The 18,750-nt window shown below is 39.5% G+C and overlaps 1 protein-coding gene across 1 annotated transcript in view; it reads left to right on the forward strand.

The window, feature by feature from the left end:
- Positions 1-17,918, forward strand: part of FLRT2 (fibronectin leucine rich transmembrane protein 2) — an 80,722-nt gene extending 62,804 nt beyond the window's left edge. Inside the window, exon 2 of the mRNA XM_063698097.1 lies at positions 11,133-17,918. Within this exon, the coding sequence (XP_063554167.1) occupies positions 11,509-13,491 (1,983 nt within the window). The 5' untranslated portion in view covers positions 11,133-11,508 and the 3' untranslated portion in view covers positions 13,492-17,918. The remainder of the gene's footprint in view (positions 1-11,132) is intronic.
- Positions 17,919-18,750: the final 832 nt, after the last annotated feature.

The following is an 18,750-nucleotide window of genomic DNA, read 5'->3' on the forward strand; positions in this document are numbered from 1 at the left end:
TATACTTCCTCTCTTTCTAAAGAGAATTTGAGACAGGTGGGAAAAAAAAGTGTGGGGATGTTTGTGAGAAGAGACTCTCTGAAATGGGACATTTGAAGAGAGAATTCTGACAGAAGTTCAGAGCATACTTTTCTTCTCCAGGCTCTTGTTCTTGATAAAATTTCCTGTTCTACTTCATCATTACTTCTCAAGAACTTCTTTCAGCTCTTTATTGGGTAGATCCAGGTAGCGTCTTTGATCTTTACCTTCTCACCATACCTTCCCTGCAGGCTTTTCATTGCCATGAGAATAGAATCTAAATGGCTTACCAAAGCCATAAAGATTTGCCTGTTTAAGTCCATTAAAACTCTTGGCCCTATTTCTGCACTTTGCCTTCTCATTTCTCATAAAATTTCTGAGACACACCAGTCTTTCAGTTCCTGCCAGAGCTAAGGCTCTCCCTTCCTTGTATCCTTGTGCCTGCTCTTGCCTAGACCTGGACTTACTTATTGGCCTCTCTTCTCCTGAGCAGCATCATTCTGCACCCTGAATCCCCCATCCTTAGCAACTCCTCATTCTTTAGGAATCCCATTTTCTAAGTTGCCATCTGTGACTGCCATATTTAAATCTACCTGACACACACCATTATCATCGTCTATGACACTTCTTTATTTCCTTCATGACGTTGCTTACAATTTTATCTTTTCTAATCTCAAGTTTTGTAGTTTTAATTAATGAATTTTTTTTGAGACAGAGTGTCACTTTGTTGCCCAGGCTGGAGTGCAGTGGTGCAATCTCAGCTCACTGCATCTTCTGCCTACTGGGTTCAAGTGAATCTCCTGCCTCAGCTTCCAAAGTAGCTGGGATTACAGGCACCTGGCACCACACCTAGCTAGTTTTTGTATTTTTAGTAGAGACAGGGTTTCATCATGTTGGCCAGGCTGGTCTCGAACTCCTGACCTCAGATGATCCACCTGCCTTGGCCTCCCAAATTGCTGGGATTACAGGCCATCTTGCTTTCTAAACATAGCACCTTCCTGACTGTAGGGACTTTATCTGTCTTGCTCACCTGTGCATCACACGGGCCTCCTGCTTCATCAGACACACAGTGGCCACTCAACAGTTGTCTGATGAATAAATGCATGAGAAATACTGGTTTTAAAGAAAGGTCTGATACACTTCACTTGGTTTGGAATGTTTACCAAAAACCTTTGCTTTTCTAGAGAGGGTTGTGGGCTAATCCAAAAGAATTGGTTTATAATTATGAAATTTTAAAAAGCGTCAGAGAACCAACAAGGAAAGATTTTTGAGGAAATGGAGGCTCATCAGGAAAGCACAACATGTGAAGTTGTTGCCCACTCACATGTCTTTTTCCTTGACCTGTTTCTAGAATGTGTTGTCTCAGACAGCTGACCTATCTTGGAGATGTAGTACTTTATAAGAGGAACCAAGTATGATCCTCCCAAGGACCAGGGCCTGCAGTCCAGTCAAGCTTGGGAGTGTAGCTAAGGGAGGAATGCATAACCCACTCTCATTTCGAGCATAGGATTCTCTCATCACTCTCACTGTTTTAAGTCTTCTTTATCATCACAGATTTTACATTATTCCCTTATGTATGAATGTTATTTTTATTGACCATTGAAGATTGGAACCTTTTTCTGGAAAAACATCACATGGTTGAGTCAAGGATGAAAAGTCAAAACTACCTTTTCATGTGAGGGGAGAGAGAGAGAAAGCGTGCGCGCGAAAGCGTGTGTGTGTGTGTGTGTGTGTGTGTGTGTGTGTGTGTGTGTGTGTATTGGGACCACCTTTCAGCTGTGTTGCTTCCCTCTGGTGGCCATTATATGCACAAGGCCTGGGTGACATGGACTGAGTCAGAATGTAACTTACTTTTCAAAAAAAAAAAAAAAAACTAAGTCATTATGTGCACCTGAGTTTTTAAAATTATTATTGGTGGGAACTCTTTAAAAAAAGAAAAAAAAACACAGTTAAGTGGTTGAAATTGATTAGCACTACAAAAATATGAGCTTTTTGCCTTTGGGGTAGAGTCTGAAAGCTGCCGTGGCCTTCAATGAAAGCAGCATTCTGGTTATGTATAAACCTGTAAAAGGATCTGCCTGTACGTTTAAATTCTTCTGTGTTTGGAGAACACATCTCAGAATTCATTCACATAGTCAAGCCCACCACTATAGATTATTTTAAAGGTAGCTTTTAAAACCTGTTGTGTATTTTCAATATTCTCCTTCAAATTATTCCTTAAGAGTATTGTGCAACCACACTGGATATGATATTGAGGCAGCTTATCTGGGTTTTATTTAAAGCTTTAGAATGACTCGATTTGATCTTAACCCATTTCTAGTCATGTTCTTGGGGTGGGTGGGGGGGAAATGTCCTTGAAAGAAGGAGAGGGTCAAGGATAATAAGCAATACTAATTTTTCTTCTGTTTCTTATCCCCTCTTGTTCCTGAAATCCAGAAATAGTCTCCTGAACATAGCCTGACACCTCAGCATGACAGGTGTTCTGAAGATGAGAAGGCACATTGTAAAAACCTATTTATTCAGTGAGGAAATTTTATACCATTTACATTCAGAGCCATCTCTATGATACCAAAATAGGCTTAAGCAATGAATTTTTCATTTTTTAGACTCAAAACCAGATAACTCACCTGGAAATACGCACTATGTAATTTCATTTCATGGGCCTAATCAATATCTTCGACCGAAATGTGTATTCCTCTTGTGAAGGAGACGTAAGATTTTCTGTTTTGTTATGTATATTACATATGTGCAATATTAGGGTAGGGAAGTAGGCCGTGTTTATATTTTTGGATTCAGTTTGTTTTTTTCATAAGCTTTTTTATAGCTCTCAAAGATATTGGCCTATTTTACGTTGATTCTAACTGTGTGGAATGGTAAAGTAGTATGCAATTAAAGTTCGGTTGAACTGTCACATTGAATTTATATAAATATTTAAAATATGTTGTTATTATATAAGTAAAAATTCATATTTTTTTGTGATAGATCACAAATACTTACTTGATTTCAGGTCACAGCCATCACAGAACTGAACTGTTAGGTACATACATGCCTCTGAACAAACCAAGTATGTTATAATGTTTCTGAGTGACCCTATTTCTGCAGTACTATAAGTCAATAAGAGCATGGAATTTGATGTTATTTGGTTAAAACAAATATAGTGCTGTAGTAATTGCAACTATTTCCTAGTTGCATGTTCTATGCCTTTTACAAAGGTCATCTAGTTTCTTTATGCCCAGGGACTATTCATCCATCGCTCTATCTATCCCTCAGTCTTTCCAGATAGCTTTAGGTAGCTTAAAACTCTTGAAAGCTATTCTGAAATATTATCTCACTGATTCCTTATGGGACCTCAGATTGAAGATGTCAAAGAGTTTTTGCAGACTGCCTTTTCAAACAAAGTAATCATCTGAAGGTCGTTCTTTGACTCGTTCATTTGTGCTACAAACAGATCTTGAATGCCTGCCACTTACGGCTGTAGGCTCTGGGGAAATAACGGTGAGGGAAAGCAGACCAGCCTGTCTGCCTAGAGCTTACAGAGAAGCAGGACAGAGGTTAGGAGCAGGCCCTGCAGCCCATTCCTGAGTTCAAGTCCTAGCACTGTCACTTACTCACTGATCAACTTCATAAATGTCTGCACTTATTTTCAGGATTGATGGAAGGAAGATGTATATGTATATTACCAAAGGAAAGAACTGTGATCAATGAATGAACAAAGAAAGTCAAAGTTGATGGATTCAGTACAACCAACTCTCTACCAAATTAGGGACAAATGCTCCCCGGCACAGGAGCTTTTGTTGTTGTTTAAAGCTAATCTTAGGAATGACCAACATAAAGAGTGTGTGTTTTCCACATGTTAGGCAATGTTCTAAGTGATTTACAGCCCTCTAACAACCGTGAAATATTAATACTATTATTTTCTTCATTTTATATGAATTAACTGGGACATAGAGAAGTGACGTAGTGTGCCCAAGTTAACACAACTGGGAAGTGGAAAAGCTGTTCAGGTCGTCTGTCTTCAGAGCCCAGCTCTTGCTCATAACACCTTTTCTACCTCTCTTAAACCAGTTTATTGAGTGCCTAATTGGTACTCTTAGTCACTTTATATGATTTATATCTAATCCTCCCAACAATTTCCTAAGCAAGCTGATTATCCCCTTTGAGATAAAAAAAAAAGTAAAATTCAGAGAGGTTAAGTCAGGTGCCCTTTGTCATGCTGTTAGGGAGTGGAAGTGCTGAGATAAGAAACTAAATTCTGACTGACTCCAAACCCTCAACTCTTTCCACAACATGAGATCAGACCCAGAAGAGAGAAGGACCAGTTGTTTCAATTCCCTGAAAGCAATTCCTGATAGGGAGCGGCTGGGTGGTCAAACGTTAGTGACTAATCATCAGCCCCACTTTGGGAAAGTTGACAAATTGCACCTGACCCACCTCCTTTGCAGACCTATTAAACCACAATCTGCAGGGGTGGGGCCCAGAAACCTTCATTTCTCATCACTTTCCCCTAGTGTTTTTAATGACCCTCAGGTTTGGGGAACCACTGTACCAAGTGATGAGGGGGAAATATTTTTCCCAAAGGTTAGGGTCTAAAAAATCAGTTATTTTCTCTGAAACATAAGATGGTTGGTATCTGTTTGAGCAAATGAATGAATGTTATGAATGAACTGAATTATATTCCTTTGAAATGGACTGAAAGTATATAGACATTCACTATAGAAGATACATCTGTTATGGACCATATACTTTTATATCTTATTAGTACTCTCTCAATTTATTTGCCTCCTGAAATTCTGCTCTACCAGCTTCCTTTTACTACTGGGGACCAACTACCCAACCAGTTGCTATCAGGAATAGCTTTCAGAGCATCAAGACAGTTGGCTATTCTTCTAGATCCAAACACCGTGCAGGCAGTAGTTGACGTGGAAAGAGGCCACCCAGTCCTGCAGTTCCAGATTTTAAAGGGAGCCAGGGATGATCAGTGGGATCTCCCTCCCAGTGGGCTGAGAGAGGCAGGTAGCAGTAGTGAAAGTGTCTTCAATTTCATCCATTTGAATTTATAACACTGGTTATTTGTTCTCAAGTTACCCCCATTACTTCAACCAAGTGGAAACCATGTGAGAACAACGCTTCAAATGTATTAGAATATTTTGTATTTGCCAAGAGCATAGCTTTTCCTTTTTGGTCTGATTTTAATGTTTTCAATTTTAGACTGACTGGAGCCTGGAAATGGCCAACTGTTTAAACAAAGTGTTTCTTTTCTTTTCTTCCCTCCTCCCCTCCCTCTCTCCTTCTTTCTCCTTTCCCTTGTTTCTTTCTCTTTATCTCAGTAAAGAGAAATATCTGCCTAACGATCAACTTCCGGGGGCTTGGTTGAAGTTTAGTGAATGAGATAGAAAAATGGTTTCAGGCTACGGGGTGGCTATTGATATATGTTTCCCTAAATTCCTTTGCTAATCCCCACACCTTGGTCAGCTAACGATAGGACTCTCCTGATTACTGTGCAAACAGTATTTATAACCTATAGTTAAGACTGTGGAAATGTGCATAAAATCTATAAATTGCTTTAGTGTTTCCAGATTTGTAGTGTAGTTAGGCCTGTGGATTATGTACCTACCTGTGTCTGATTTTTGGCATGAACTGCTTAACTCCAGAAGCTATAAGTCAGATATGACCCTGGGAAAATTTTCTAAGAGAATTCCTCTTCAGTATAGCTTTCTCATTGTATCACTTCATGCACTGTGCTGCCTTGTCACAATTCAGCCAGTGCTGAAACCATTAAGATTTTATTAAGTTTGTCCTTGTCATTCTATTACACGATTGGCAATGCTTATTGACAATTCTTATTTTCTGTACTATGATTTTTATAGTTTTAGTTTATTAAGTGCTCCTGGAATACAGGCTCCTGGAATTAATTAGAAAAAGAAAAAACCTTCTTAGGCAGCACTAGGAGAGAAACACTGAGCAGAAAGCTATAGCATGACTTTCGTGCTTTGAGTCTCAGTTCCTATGAAAAGAGTTAAATTACAATAAAGTAGCCTGGAATAGCTGCTGCTTTTACTGTCATCTTTAAGAGACTGGCAAGGACGGGTTCTTGCTGCCCCCAAAGAGCATTTTTTTTTTGCATGTTGATTTATACCCAGGCTTTTGAAGCTATGGTCTCCTTTAAATGAGAATTTCTGTTTTTACCTAGCACCTGCCATTAAGCCATTCTTTATAATTTCTAGTTTCCTGGAGAGGAAGCAACATATTCAATACAGTATTCACACAAACAGAGACATATTTAAAAGACCACAAAAAAAAAAAACCCTTTTCCTTTTGATATTTGAAATTCATCTTGTAAAGCAACTATTTTTATCACCAACATTTAGGCTTATAGGTGACATGCCCAATGATTTTGAAACATGAGTTTGTTTAATATCTTCTAGAAGCACGACTACCTCAGTGAGAAGCGGACAGAGAGTTGGGAGAAACTATTGTGCAGTTAACATTTTTTTGCTTCTCTCAGCTGAGCTGGGATTCATCTCTGGCTTCACATTACAAGCAGCTTGGATCTGTGTGCAGAACTTACATTTCTTCCCTGGCTTGGGCCTCTGTATCCTTCCAGTTTTCACAGAGCCATCCTTTCCCTGCAGTGTTTTTCCTGATACCTCATGGGCTAGGGTAGAACTCTTTACACAGGACAACGATTACCTGATGCTCTAGGGTTAAGAACTCTTTACATAGAACCCTAATTCCCTGCCTACTCATTTTTCTCCCCTCACTTAACTTTTAAGCCTCATGAGCCAAAAACTACATCAGCTCTGTATACAGCTGTATCCTCGTTCTAGTGCTCAATAAGTATTGGTTCAATAAATGAATGGAAAGTTATTACATTTTCATGCTTTTTGATGTCCATGGGAGAAGCATTTTTAGGTTATGTTTATTAGAAATTTTTCTTAATTTTCTCTAGAAAATTATGGCAATAATGCCAACTTTCTAAAGCACTTGTAAGAAGGTGTGTGTAGATCATTGGTTCTCAACAGGTGGCGATTTTCCCACTCCAGGGGACGTATATATGGCAACATCTGGAGACATTTTTGGATGTACACCACAGCCCCAAAGCACAGAATTATCTGGCACAAAATGTCAGTAGTGCTTAGGCTGAGAAACTGGGGTAGTTGGAAGTGCATAAAGCTTGGCAGGTCAGAGCTGATTTTATTTTGTTCTACACAGTGGAATTCAGCTCTTTGGATATCATTAATAATAATAATTACATAGAGAACAATCAGCATTATTATGTTCTTGCCATGTACAGACATAAGCTTTTCACAAGTATTATTTTATTTAACCCTGTCAACTGTGCTGTGAGTTAGGAACTATTATTATCATTTTTCAGATAAGGAGACTAAGACTTGAAAAGAGAAATGTGTACTCAAGATACTGCTGCTACTTGGTGATAGAAGCAGGATGAGAACTCAGGATCTATGCTTGGTGACCATTATACATTCTTTCTCTGTAAATATGGTCCCCAACTTAAAGTCTAAAAGGATCGCTGCCTTCATTATTCAGTAGGAACCACAGCTGGAAATGCAAAGAAAATTTAAATTTAAAAATTTAAATTTAGAAAATCATTATGGCCTAGGTGGTTGTAATTTTACCAATATGTATACTGATTGAAACAAAAATAGAGTGCATTCACTGATAGGTGTAAGCTGCTGTTGATACACGGAACAGAACAAATCTGCTAAATGCTGTTATTTTGTGGGATTCCCAGGAAGGTCAAAGAAAGCTCTGAGAGTTTGTTTTCATTCAAAATTGAACTTGTCATAGCCGATCAACACATTGTGGTCTAGATGGGACTTTTCTCCTATTAAGGTATATGAACAGTGACAGTTTGCCCCATGTAATCTTATTAGGAGCTTTCTTCAGAACCACATCATCTTCTTATATAATTACAAAAGAGCCACTCATGAGTAAAATATGCCTGCAAGAGAGCAAGGCCTGGGGGCAAAGGGTTGGCTGATGGGGGCCTGTTCTCTCGTTGCAGAGGACACAGTTCAGGAAATGGAAAATTTACGATTTGGATGCATAATAATAGTTTCTAGGCCCATCCATGGGTACTTGGTTTGCTCCCAGTGTTAATGTCCTTGAGGCTGTTAGATGAACTCTAAGCAAACACCATCATCCTCAAGTATTGATTTGTTTCTTAGCCCCTAATACTTGGCCTATAAGACAATGTAGGAGTATCTATTCTTTTTACATATGAACTTAGAGACCCTGGTGCTGCTGTTTTTCTCTCTTAGGACATTCTCTTCAGTGGTTGCTTCTATCACACTTTGAAGATTCCAGTAGAATACTCAAAAACATTACATTTTATTCTTTAGTCTCACTTTCCTAGTTCTTGTGGAAGTAATTATTAATAGCACCAAACTGTTTTTTATTCTTAAATGTTTTACAAAAGTGGGCTCCGGTGATGACAAGTAACTCTTTAATGTCCTACTAGGCATTAGTACTTGTCATCTAGATAAACATTTTCTGTTAAGGCCAAGTGTCATACATAGTCATTGCACTGTTCCACCCAGAAGATGTAATTTACATATAAGATGTTATTTGAGACTGTCTCCCGGGGACAAAAGTGATTAGTATGCCTTATGCCTTAACTCTTCTCAAAAGAGTCATGTAACATGCTCTTGCATCTATTTTACATTTAATAAATTAAAACATGAATGATTAAATAAGATGTTCGTAGTGCTTCACAAATTTGAATGCGCCCATCCCAGGCTCTCGCTAACATTCTGGGCCTAAGGTTTAGCTTTTCTACCATCTTGCCAGGTTAGGCTCATGCTGCTGGACCAAGGACCACACTTGAGTACCAAGATGTTAGGGAACATTAAGATGGTTTGAAACCTGAGCTAAGGATGCCATCAGGCTGATAGCATTAAACTCATTTTTCCTATGCCACCTCAGTTATATAAATTATTCTTTAAGTTTATAGAGAGGTTTCTTTTGGAAGGAATGGCATCCTTTTCAGCAGCAAAATGTATATTAGGTTTTGTAAAAAATTAAATAATGCTTGCCTTTTTTTTTTTTTTTTTTTTTTGTTTTTGAGACAGGGTCTTGCTCTGTCACCCAGGCTGGACTGCAACAGCATGATCTTGGCTCACCTCCGCCTCCCAGGCTCTGGCAATCCTCCCACCTCAGCCTTCAGAGTGGCAGAGACTACAGGCTCATACCACCGCACCTGGCTAATTTTTCTAATTTTTAATAGAAATGGGGTTTCACTATGTTGCCCAAGCTGGTCTCGAACTCCTGGGCTCAAGCTATATACCTGCGTCAGCCTCCCAAAGTGCTGGGATTACAGGTGTAAGCCACCACATGAAATCAAGCCCGGCCATGCTTGATTTTTAATAAAGCATCGTATCTCTCTATTTTACCTGAAAAAAGATCCCCTCCCACCCACCTTATATTTCCTAAACAATAAAAAATGAATTTTACCATTTCTAGTCACCAAAGGCATTTTTTGAGATGGCTTACAATCTTTTAAATTATAGAACACATTTACAACATCCTTGACACTTAAATAACATTTCCAGTGTTCTTTTTTTCTTTTTTAATTATATTTCTAAAGATAGCTAAGGGAACAATTTCAAATAGTTCCCCTGTGCTTTTAGATGTAAGTTGTTTCAATCTCCATGTATTGGTGAGAATTAAGAGACTTGCAGTTCGCCATGTCCTGTCATGTTAGCTTATTTTGTAGGGAAATCAAATCTGGCACCTTTCAATTAACTTCTTTACCTCTCTAATCTAAAAACAGATAGAATACATTCTGGAGCAAGAAGGCATGATTACTATCTGTGGATTGCCTTGACTTCCTCAACTGTGTCTTCTGTCATTTCAAAATTCGCTAAAAGACCTCTTATAAAAGCAGGAAAGCACAGACGGAAGGAAGGTGGTGCTGTTGAAAAATAATTTACCCCTAGTCGTGAGCTTGGCAACTCTTCAAGGGATCACAATGGTGTATCTCATCTGGACCTAGAGGTCTCGAAGGAGGAGATAAGTGGAAATGTTTTGTGGGCTGGAGCTTAGTCATTCTCCTCGGTGACTTGAGGTGCAAGCTATTTTGGAGGAAGATAAAGAGGAAGGGAGACAAGAAGTGGGAAAGCAAAAAGTCTCTCTGCCTTCATATATGCTTCTGTTCACTATGTTTATACTACTTATTTTTCTTTGAAAAATTTTTTCTTTGAATTTCTTTTTTTTTCTTTGAATGATTGTTTTAAATCATGTGGTAATGTGGTCATGACATATGTTAGGTAACAAAAAGAAAAATAATGATTCCAATTTTGTTAAGTAGATGTATAGAAAAAAGGAAAGTAAGCAAATCGATCAGTTATCTGAGTGATAATATAATGAATAATCTTTATCACCATCATACTGTGTTCTTTATATTTTATTCTCTAAAATTTTCCATTAAGCATGAATAAGGTTTTGTATCAGAGTTTTAAAATACATTTTAAAAGGAAATGGCAACTTATTCAGCTACAGCTTTTTTATAACATAGTATATGAAAGTTCATATCTAGTAAATGTATTTGGAAATACAATACATTTGGAATAACTTTTCTGTAAGGATGCATCTTTTTAAGTGACTTTATTAGTCTCCATGTTGCATTTTTAAATATATAACTCTGCAGGGCTTCACATTTTCCCCTTCACTTTTGCTAGCTGTCAGTCATCACCTCTACCTTGAAACTAGTCTATGACCAGTAGGATTTGTAGATAATTATCATTAACTGATTGAGTGGATTCAGCAGTGTGCCTGTTGTAATTAAGTGTTTGGATATGCAAATAGATAAAGAATAGATAAAAGAGAAGGTACTGATTAGGATGTTAAATTCACAATATGATGGTTGATAGTGACAGGTAATAGCATGATGTCCTTTTGAAGATACTATATTAATTATTTCTTGAATACCTTTTCAACTAAGTTACTGTTATTTGAAATTCCACTTAATGCCAACCCTGGCCTCTCAACATTTCATCCCAATCTCATTGTTTTTGAAAGGCTCAGAGTCATATTGGGCACTTCTTTCATTACTGCCTTTAACTGACCATTTGCTCTTTTCTTTCCTGCAACAGATTGCAGATTGAGCTTAAGCAAGAAGTTTGTAGGCTAATCAAGGCTGGCTTGACCTACAAAAGAAGAAGAGAGTTCTGCCTGCCCACTTGGGCTTGTGTTGACACGGCTGATAACTTGCCATCACCTGTTGCCAGTGTGGAAAAATTCTCCCTGTTGAATTTTTTGCACATGGAGGACAGCAGCAAAGAGGGCAACACAGGCTGATAAGAACAGAGACAGCAGGGAGATTATTTTACCATACGCCCTCAGGACGTTCCCTCTAGCTGGAGTTCTGGACTTCAACAGAATCCCATCCAGTCATTTTGATTTTGCTGTTTATTTTTTTTTTCTTTTTCTTTTTCCCACCACATTGTATTTTATTTCCGTACTTCAGAAATGGGCCTACAGACCACAAAGTGGCCCAGCCATGGGGCTTTTTTCCTGAAGTCTTGGCTTATCATTTCCCTGGGGCTCTACTCACAGGTGTCCAAACTCCTGGCCTGCCCTAGTGTGTGCCGCTGCGACAGGAACTTTGTCTACTGTAATGAGCGAAGCTTGACCTCAGTGCCTCTTGGGATCCCGGAGGGCGTAACCGTACTCTACCTCCACAACAACCAAATTAATAATGCTGGATTTCCTGCAGAACTGCACAATGTACAGTCGGTGCACACAGTCTACCTGTATGGCAACCAACTGGACGAATTCCCTATGAACCTTCCCAAGAATGTCAGAGTTCTCCATTTGCAGGAAAACAATATTCAGACCATTTCACGGGCTGCTCTTGCCCAGCTCTTGAAGCTTGAAGAGCTGCACCTGGATGACAACTCCATATCCACAGTGGGGGTGGAAGACGGGGCCTTCCGGGAGGCTATTAGCCTCAAATTGTTGTTTTTGTCCAAGAATCACCTGAGCAGTGTGCCTGTTGGGCTTCCTGTGGACTTGCAAGAGCTGAGAGTGGATGAAAATCGAATTGCTGTCATATCCAACATGGCCTTCCAGAATCTCACGAGCTTGGAGCGTCTTATTGTGGACGGGAACCTCCTGACCAACAAGGGTATCGCCGAGGGCACCTTCAGCCATCTCACCAAGCTCAAGGAATTTTCAATTGTACGTAATTCGCTGTCCCACCCTCCTCCCGATCTCCCAGGTACGCATCTGATCAGGCTGTATTTGCAGGACAACCAGATAAACCACATTCCTTTGACAGCCTTCTCAAATCTGCGTAAACTGGAACGGCTGGATATATCCAACAACCAACTGCGGATGCTGACTCAAGGGGTTTTTGATAATCTCTCCAACCTGAAGCAGCTCACTGCTCGGAATAACCCTTGGTTTTGTGACTGCAGTATTAAATGGGTCACAGAATGGCTCAAATATATCCCTTCATCTCTCAATGTGCGGGGTTTCATGTGCCAAGGTCCTGAACAAGTCCGGGGGATGGCCGTCAGGGAATTAAATATGAATCTTTTGTCATGTCCCACCACGACCCCCGGCCTGGCTCTCTTCACCCCAGCCCCAAGTACAGCTTCTCCGACCACTCAGCCTCCCACCCTCTCTATTCCAAACCCTAGCAGAAGCTACACGCCTCCAACTCCTACCACATCGAAACTTCCCACGATTCCTGACTGGGATGGCAGAGAAAGAGTGACCCCACCTATTTCTGAACGGATCCAGCTCTCTATCCATTTTGTGAATGATACTTCCATTCAAGTCAGCTGGCTCTCTCTCTTCACCGTGATGGCATACAAACTCACATGGGTGAAAATGGGCCACAGTTTAGTAGGGGGCATCGTTCAGGAGCGCATAGTCAGCGGTGAGAAGCAACACCTGAGCCTGGTTAACTTAGAGCCCCGATCCACCTACCGGATTTGTTTAGTGCCACTGGATGCTTTTAACTACCGCGCGGTAGAAGACACCATTTGTTCAGAGGCCACCACCCATGCCTCCTATCTGAACAACGGCAGCAACACAGCGTCCAGCCATGAGCAGACGACGTCCCACAGCATGGGCTCCCCCTTTCTGCTGGCGGGCTTGATCGGGGGTGCGGTGATATTTGTGCTGGTGGTCTTGCTCAGCGTCTTTTGCTGGCATATGCACAAAAAGGGGCGCTACACCTCCCAGAAGTGGAAATACAACCGGGGTCGGCGGAAAGATGATTATTGCGAGGCAGGCACCAAGAAGGACAACTCCATCCTGGAGATGACAGAAACCAGTTTTCAGATCGTCTCCTTAAATAACGATCAACTCCTTAAAGGAGATTTCAGACTGCAGCCCATTTACACCCCAAATGGGGGCATTAATTACACAGACTGCCATATCCCCAACAACATGCGATACTGCAACAGCAGCGTGCCAGACCTGGAGCACTGCCATACGTGACAGCCAGAGGCCCGGCGTTATCAAGGCGGACAATTAGACTCTTGAGAACACACTCGTGTGTGCACATAAAGACACGCAGATTACATTTGATAAATGTTACACAGATGCATTTGTGCATTTGAATACTCTGTAATTTATACGGTGTACTATATAATGGGATTTAAAAAAAGTGCTATCTTTTCTATTTCAAGTTAATTACAAACAGTTTTGTAACTCTTTGCTTTTTAAATCTTAAAAAAAAAAAGTTGCTGAAGTACTGTACAGGGTTGTACAATGAGAACCCAATGCCAAGGCAAAAAGAACGAGTGATTCTTCCTTAGGATACACATCAACCACTTTGCTGTTGAAGCTGTCAGAATAAATTCCTGGTGGTCAGATGAAAGGGCAGATTAAATGGACTCATGAGGGTAAGAGGAATAATATGGGTAAAACAAGAAATGGCCCAGATAGTTTCACACTATTCCTATACCTCCAGGTCCGGAAGACAGGTAAAAAATTCTATAACATAAGAATGGAGGTAGTTACCCTGATTTGACCCTGTGTGGGAAATGCTGAAAGCACCAGGAGGAAGCCAGTTCCCGTGAGATAAGTTAACCCGGCCTGACAGAATCAAGAAAATTGAGATGAGATTTGAAAGGACCCGAAAATGCAGGGGTTGGCTTTCTGACTGGGAACTTAAAAATCACTCTTCATGCTTCCCTGGTCCTATGTGATAACAGAGTTAGAGACTTGAGTCTGATTTCAGTCATCATCAGGGACCAGTCTGATGTTGTAGCAAGAAGACTCCCTTTAAAAGTGTTACTGTTCAAATCATATGTCAGGTTGAATCACATTCAACAGAGATATATTCTAGAATACTTTTTTAGAAGAGGCTAATAAAGGGAAGAATTATATTGAATGGAATTATTTTTGATAATGAGAATTATTTGGGTAGATTCACTGAGGCTATGTCAACATGATATTTAGACCAACAGGTGATCAATGTTTGGAAAATACAACAATGACTTATTTAAAAATTACCCTTCCTGCTATTTAGACAAAAACAACTGATCAGTGGTTCTGTTATGTCAGCTGACTTTGTTAGTATCATGTTGAAATAGCTTGAAGTAATATCTTTTATCCCCTTGCAAATTCTTGTCTTCCAATCATCTCCCATACATTTTCATAATTAGTTGTTTATGACACCTTTGTTTTTCTCCCTCTGTTCAGTATTTCAAGGAAAATTATGGATGCCAGTCTTGGCTGCACAAGATATCCATTACGTACTTATACATTTTAAAATGAGCACTAATTTTCACTGCTAATAATTCTGTAAGGACACATCAAAGCTGGCCAAAATAATGAATTTTTTAAAAAAGCAATACCTGGTTTCCACCTTGGACTGACTTTGATCCTGTTCCACTTTTGAAATTGTATTTGTTCCTTTTCCATCGTGGATGTTCCTCTACTTTGGCAATTGTGGAGGGCTAATCAATCTTATGTTAGCAGGACAACCCATGAAAAACAAGTCAGAGAGTGAAGGCTTTTTCCCCAATCCTGGCAGAGCAGGGCGTAGAAAAGAGAGGATGTCCATGCTTAATTCTAGATACTTTTGAGACAACATCTTCAGAAAACACATAATTTAATCTTTGCCATCCTTAGATAGAGAAGGGCTATAGATCACATACATTATCAAAAACTACTCTCTTCGAAAAAAATCTTTCGAAAATCAAATTTAAACATTTCACTCTGTGCTGCATGTTTCTTTTACCATTGACCATTATTATAGGGACCCATGAAGTAAATGTCACAATCATCTTACTAGCTCTCTCTCTCTCTCTCGGCAAAATAAAACTGTGATGTGTCTTCTTTGTAAAGTTTAGGTATAAAATGCTATGCAACTTTTTCTTTATAGTAAGAGCTTTATTTTCTTTAATAATATAGCCCAACTTATATGTTTTAATCTCCCTTGTCCCTCAGAATAAGCAGAAAATATAACTGCAGCTGTATGTCGTAGACACAAGAATTGAAACTGTGCAGTCAGTAGAGCTGAACTTAGCTATGAATTAATTTAAATTAATTCTAAAGTGACTCTGGTTTCCATTTTAGTCTATTAGCTAGAGGGTTTTGGCTGTTGCTTTTTTTAAAGTTAGGTACACACAGTGAAGGGAAAAGAGTCTGTGAAGGTGATCAGTGTAGCAGTAAGACATCTAAAATCAAGACAATGACATGGGGGCTTTGTGTACTTAGCTGGATAATTCCCTTCTACTGTCCTCTTCCTCTTGGCTGTGTAGATAAAATTGTGCATTCAAATGATGGTACTTTGACTTTTGAGGGTTTTTATTTCTGTTATTCACAAAATATTCATTCTCATTTATGTATATTGTATGTTTAACCCCCAGTGGGATTTCTGGCTGCTGAAACCGCTTTGGGCCAGGAAGAACAAGGATGAAGAGGTTCCTGTCATTTCTTATGGGGTTCACAGAATTATTTGGGGCTTAAATGGTACAATGGAGACAGTCATGTGCAATGCTTAAGATGGTCTGACAGGGTCCCTTTTGCTGGAGGTGTTCCTGAAGAGATTGAACCTAGTAACAGGCTTTATTTTCACCTTGTGTACAACATGGCAAAGACTGCTAAGATTAAAATCCGTCTCCCATTTGTTACAGCCTCACCTGCACCAGGATAGAAAGCACGTGATGGAATCTGTGATGTCTAATGTGTCTTATGAAAATTGCCAAACAACTGTCCCTGGGGATTCTGCTTTGATTGGCATTTTCAGTCATGGGAATGTATTTTTGCTGATATACCTGCTCTGTGTTTGGGCCTCTCTTGCTGTCATTATGATGTATTTTGAGATGATTAGTCAAGAGTCAAGGTTGCGAGTACAGGCCAAGACCATGGGGAAAAAAGCCATGCTCACTGGCCAATAAAGAGCTTGATGCTGCCTGGCCAAATGAGGTGGTTCAGATAGAATCTGATCCCGTTCAGAGCTTGGTAAATGTCACTGTACAGAAGACATTGAAAAGGAAGAGGCATAGTCATGATCAAAAGGATATATTGACAGTTATCTATAGCCAGGGTAGTTGTTAATACCTGCTTGTCTGGGGAGATGTGTTTGATTATAGAGAGACTCTGGGCCACCCTCAAACACCGTCAGATGCATTAGCAGCCCACTGCATGGGACAATCGCAGGCAGATACGAGGAATGTATCCCCTGCCTATTTTCCTTGTGTAACAAACGGAAAACATTCTCCCCTGTGAGAAATAATGCAATTTCTAATTATCTGGATGTTCGTTGAAAATATATTAGACATTCTCCCTGAGGTTAAAAACAAAAAGTATGTGACCAGTCTGGTAAGAAGTATTAATGAAGTAGCTAATATTACAGCTTCATTTTCTACTAGCACCTATCATAATGGTCTTAGTCATTTCACACAAATCAGAACTTCCTTCCCCACCAGGGAGGACAACATCTTCATGCTGTGATTGAAGCATCCATTCAGAACACGAGGCAATATTGTAGTCCACAGGGAATGGATGCTTCACTTGATCGCCGGACCTCGGCTGCAGAGGCCATCGCAGCTTTTGAAAAGTGAAGTGGTTACTTTCCACTGGTGTCTTTGCTTAAGCATTTTTCTCTAACCCATAACAAGGAGACATTACACTTTACTTTAGAACATGAGAATAGCAGTTTTGCTCACGACTTACCATTCCAGCTGCATGGGGAAGCAAAGCAGAAAACAGTGCCCCAAATGGAAAAAAGATACTCACACAGAACAAAACCGTTCTTGGTCTTGTTCTTGGTCTTGTCAAACCTTGCCTGATGCTCTTTCTAAAGTCAAAATATGAATGCTAAGAAGGCATAACCTACATCCTTCTCTGATTTCTTCAGCAGGGTCAAAAGACAGTTACTAGCAATGGGGAATGCTTGTCACTGTGGAGAAAGAGTTTTGTATATGTCTGATACCGTTGTTATAACAAAACAAATTTTTTTACTATAGTTTTTTGTTTTCTATCTGCACACCCACCAGAAGAGCACAAAGCAAGGCCATTGCAACAGGCATTTAAAAATTATTATCAAACATGCACATGCTTGTACACACACACACACACACACACACACACAGGGGCATTTGTGAAGGTGTCCCTGGAATGTAAGATTTATAATGTTTAAGGCAAGGTGAAGGCATTGCCAAGTGTGTGTCGCTCATAGGACTAGTGTATATTCACTGAAAGTTAACCTGATGATTTGTTATTGTTTGAACCATATGCTGATTTGCTTCTGATTTCTGTTTAGTGTGTTCTCTCTGATAAGGGGCTGAAAGATTCTGCATCACACAGCCTCTGAGACCTACCATGTCGCACACTTTGTTCATGACAAACTTCACTCTACACTATACAGTACCTTGTTGATATATTCAGTAAAGTCTTATTTTAAAAGAAAACCACATTGTGTTTATCTGAGTAAGTTCATTGGGATACAGTCAATACTTGTGCTGTTAATGTAGAAGAAATGATGCAGGAGGGCAGGAATAAAAGAGGTAATAGGACTTTCGTATTCTCCTATCATGAATATGACTTGCATTTCTAAAGGCCATTTGATCCTTTTTGTGTGAGGAGTTTATATGAAATCCTCATGTTCTTTCAAATTTCCCAACTAAATTGTGTGTTCCTACGAATACCTTTTAGGTATGCACACATACACAGAGCATCTTATTTTATACTGGTGAAATCTATGTTGTTTAGGATATAGATAATGTCATTGTATTTATCCTATCAGAATAGGCTCTTCCCCTATTTCAAAATAGATGCTATTGGCTTTATTTTTTATTTTTAAATTTTTTTTAAAGATGGTCTTACCATGTTGCCCAGGCTGGTCTCAAACTCCTGGATGCAAGCAATCATCCCACCTCGATCACCCAAAGTGCTGGGATTACAGGCAGAGGACACCATGCCCAGCCACACTATTGGTTTTAAATGTCAGATTTCTTTAAGAATTCTCATAGTACTTTTCTGCCTCAGAATTTATAGCACATCTGTCCATCCTTTCAATAGGCACTCAAGGAAATGTATCTATTCATATGCTCAACTTCAATTGATTAGTCTCATATGATTTTTCAGAACCCCTTTTGCTAACCCCTCTTGGCCATTTCATTAATAATGTATTTGACAGAGATTGAATCAGGAAACAAATTTATGACATTTCAGTTAACTAGTATTACCTGTTTGTAGAATCTCTGTTGGAACATTGACTATGAAAGACAGTGCTAACAAGTA

This window comes from Gorilla gorilla, chromosome 15 (genome assembly GCF_029281585.2).
Source record: "Gorilla gorilla gorilla isolate KB3781 chromosome 15, NHGRI_mGorGor1-v2.1_pri, whole genome shotgun sequence".
Taxonomy (NCBI): domain Eukaryota; kingdom Metazoa; phylum Chordata; class Mammalia; order Primates; family Hominidae; genus Gorilla; species Gorilla gorilla.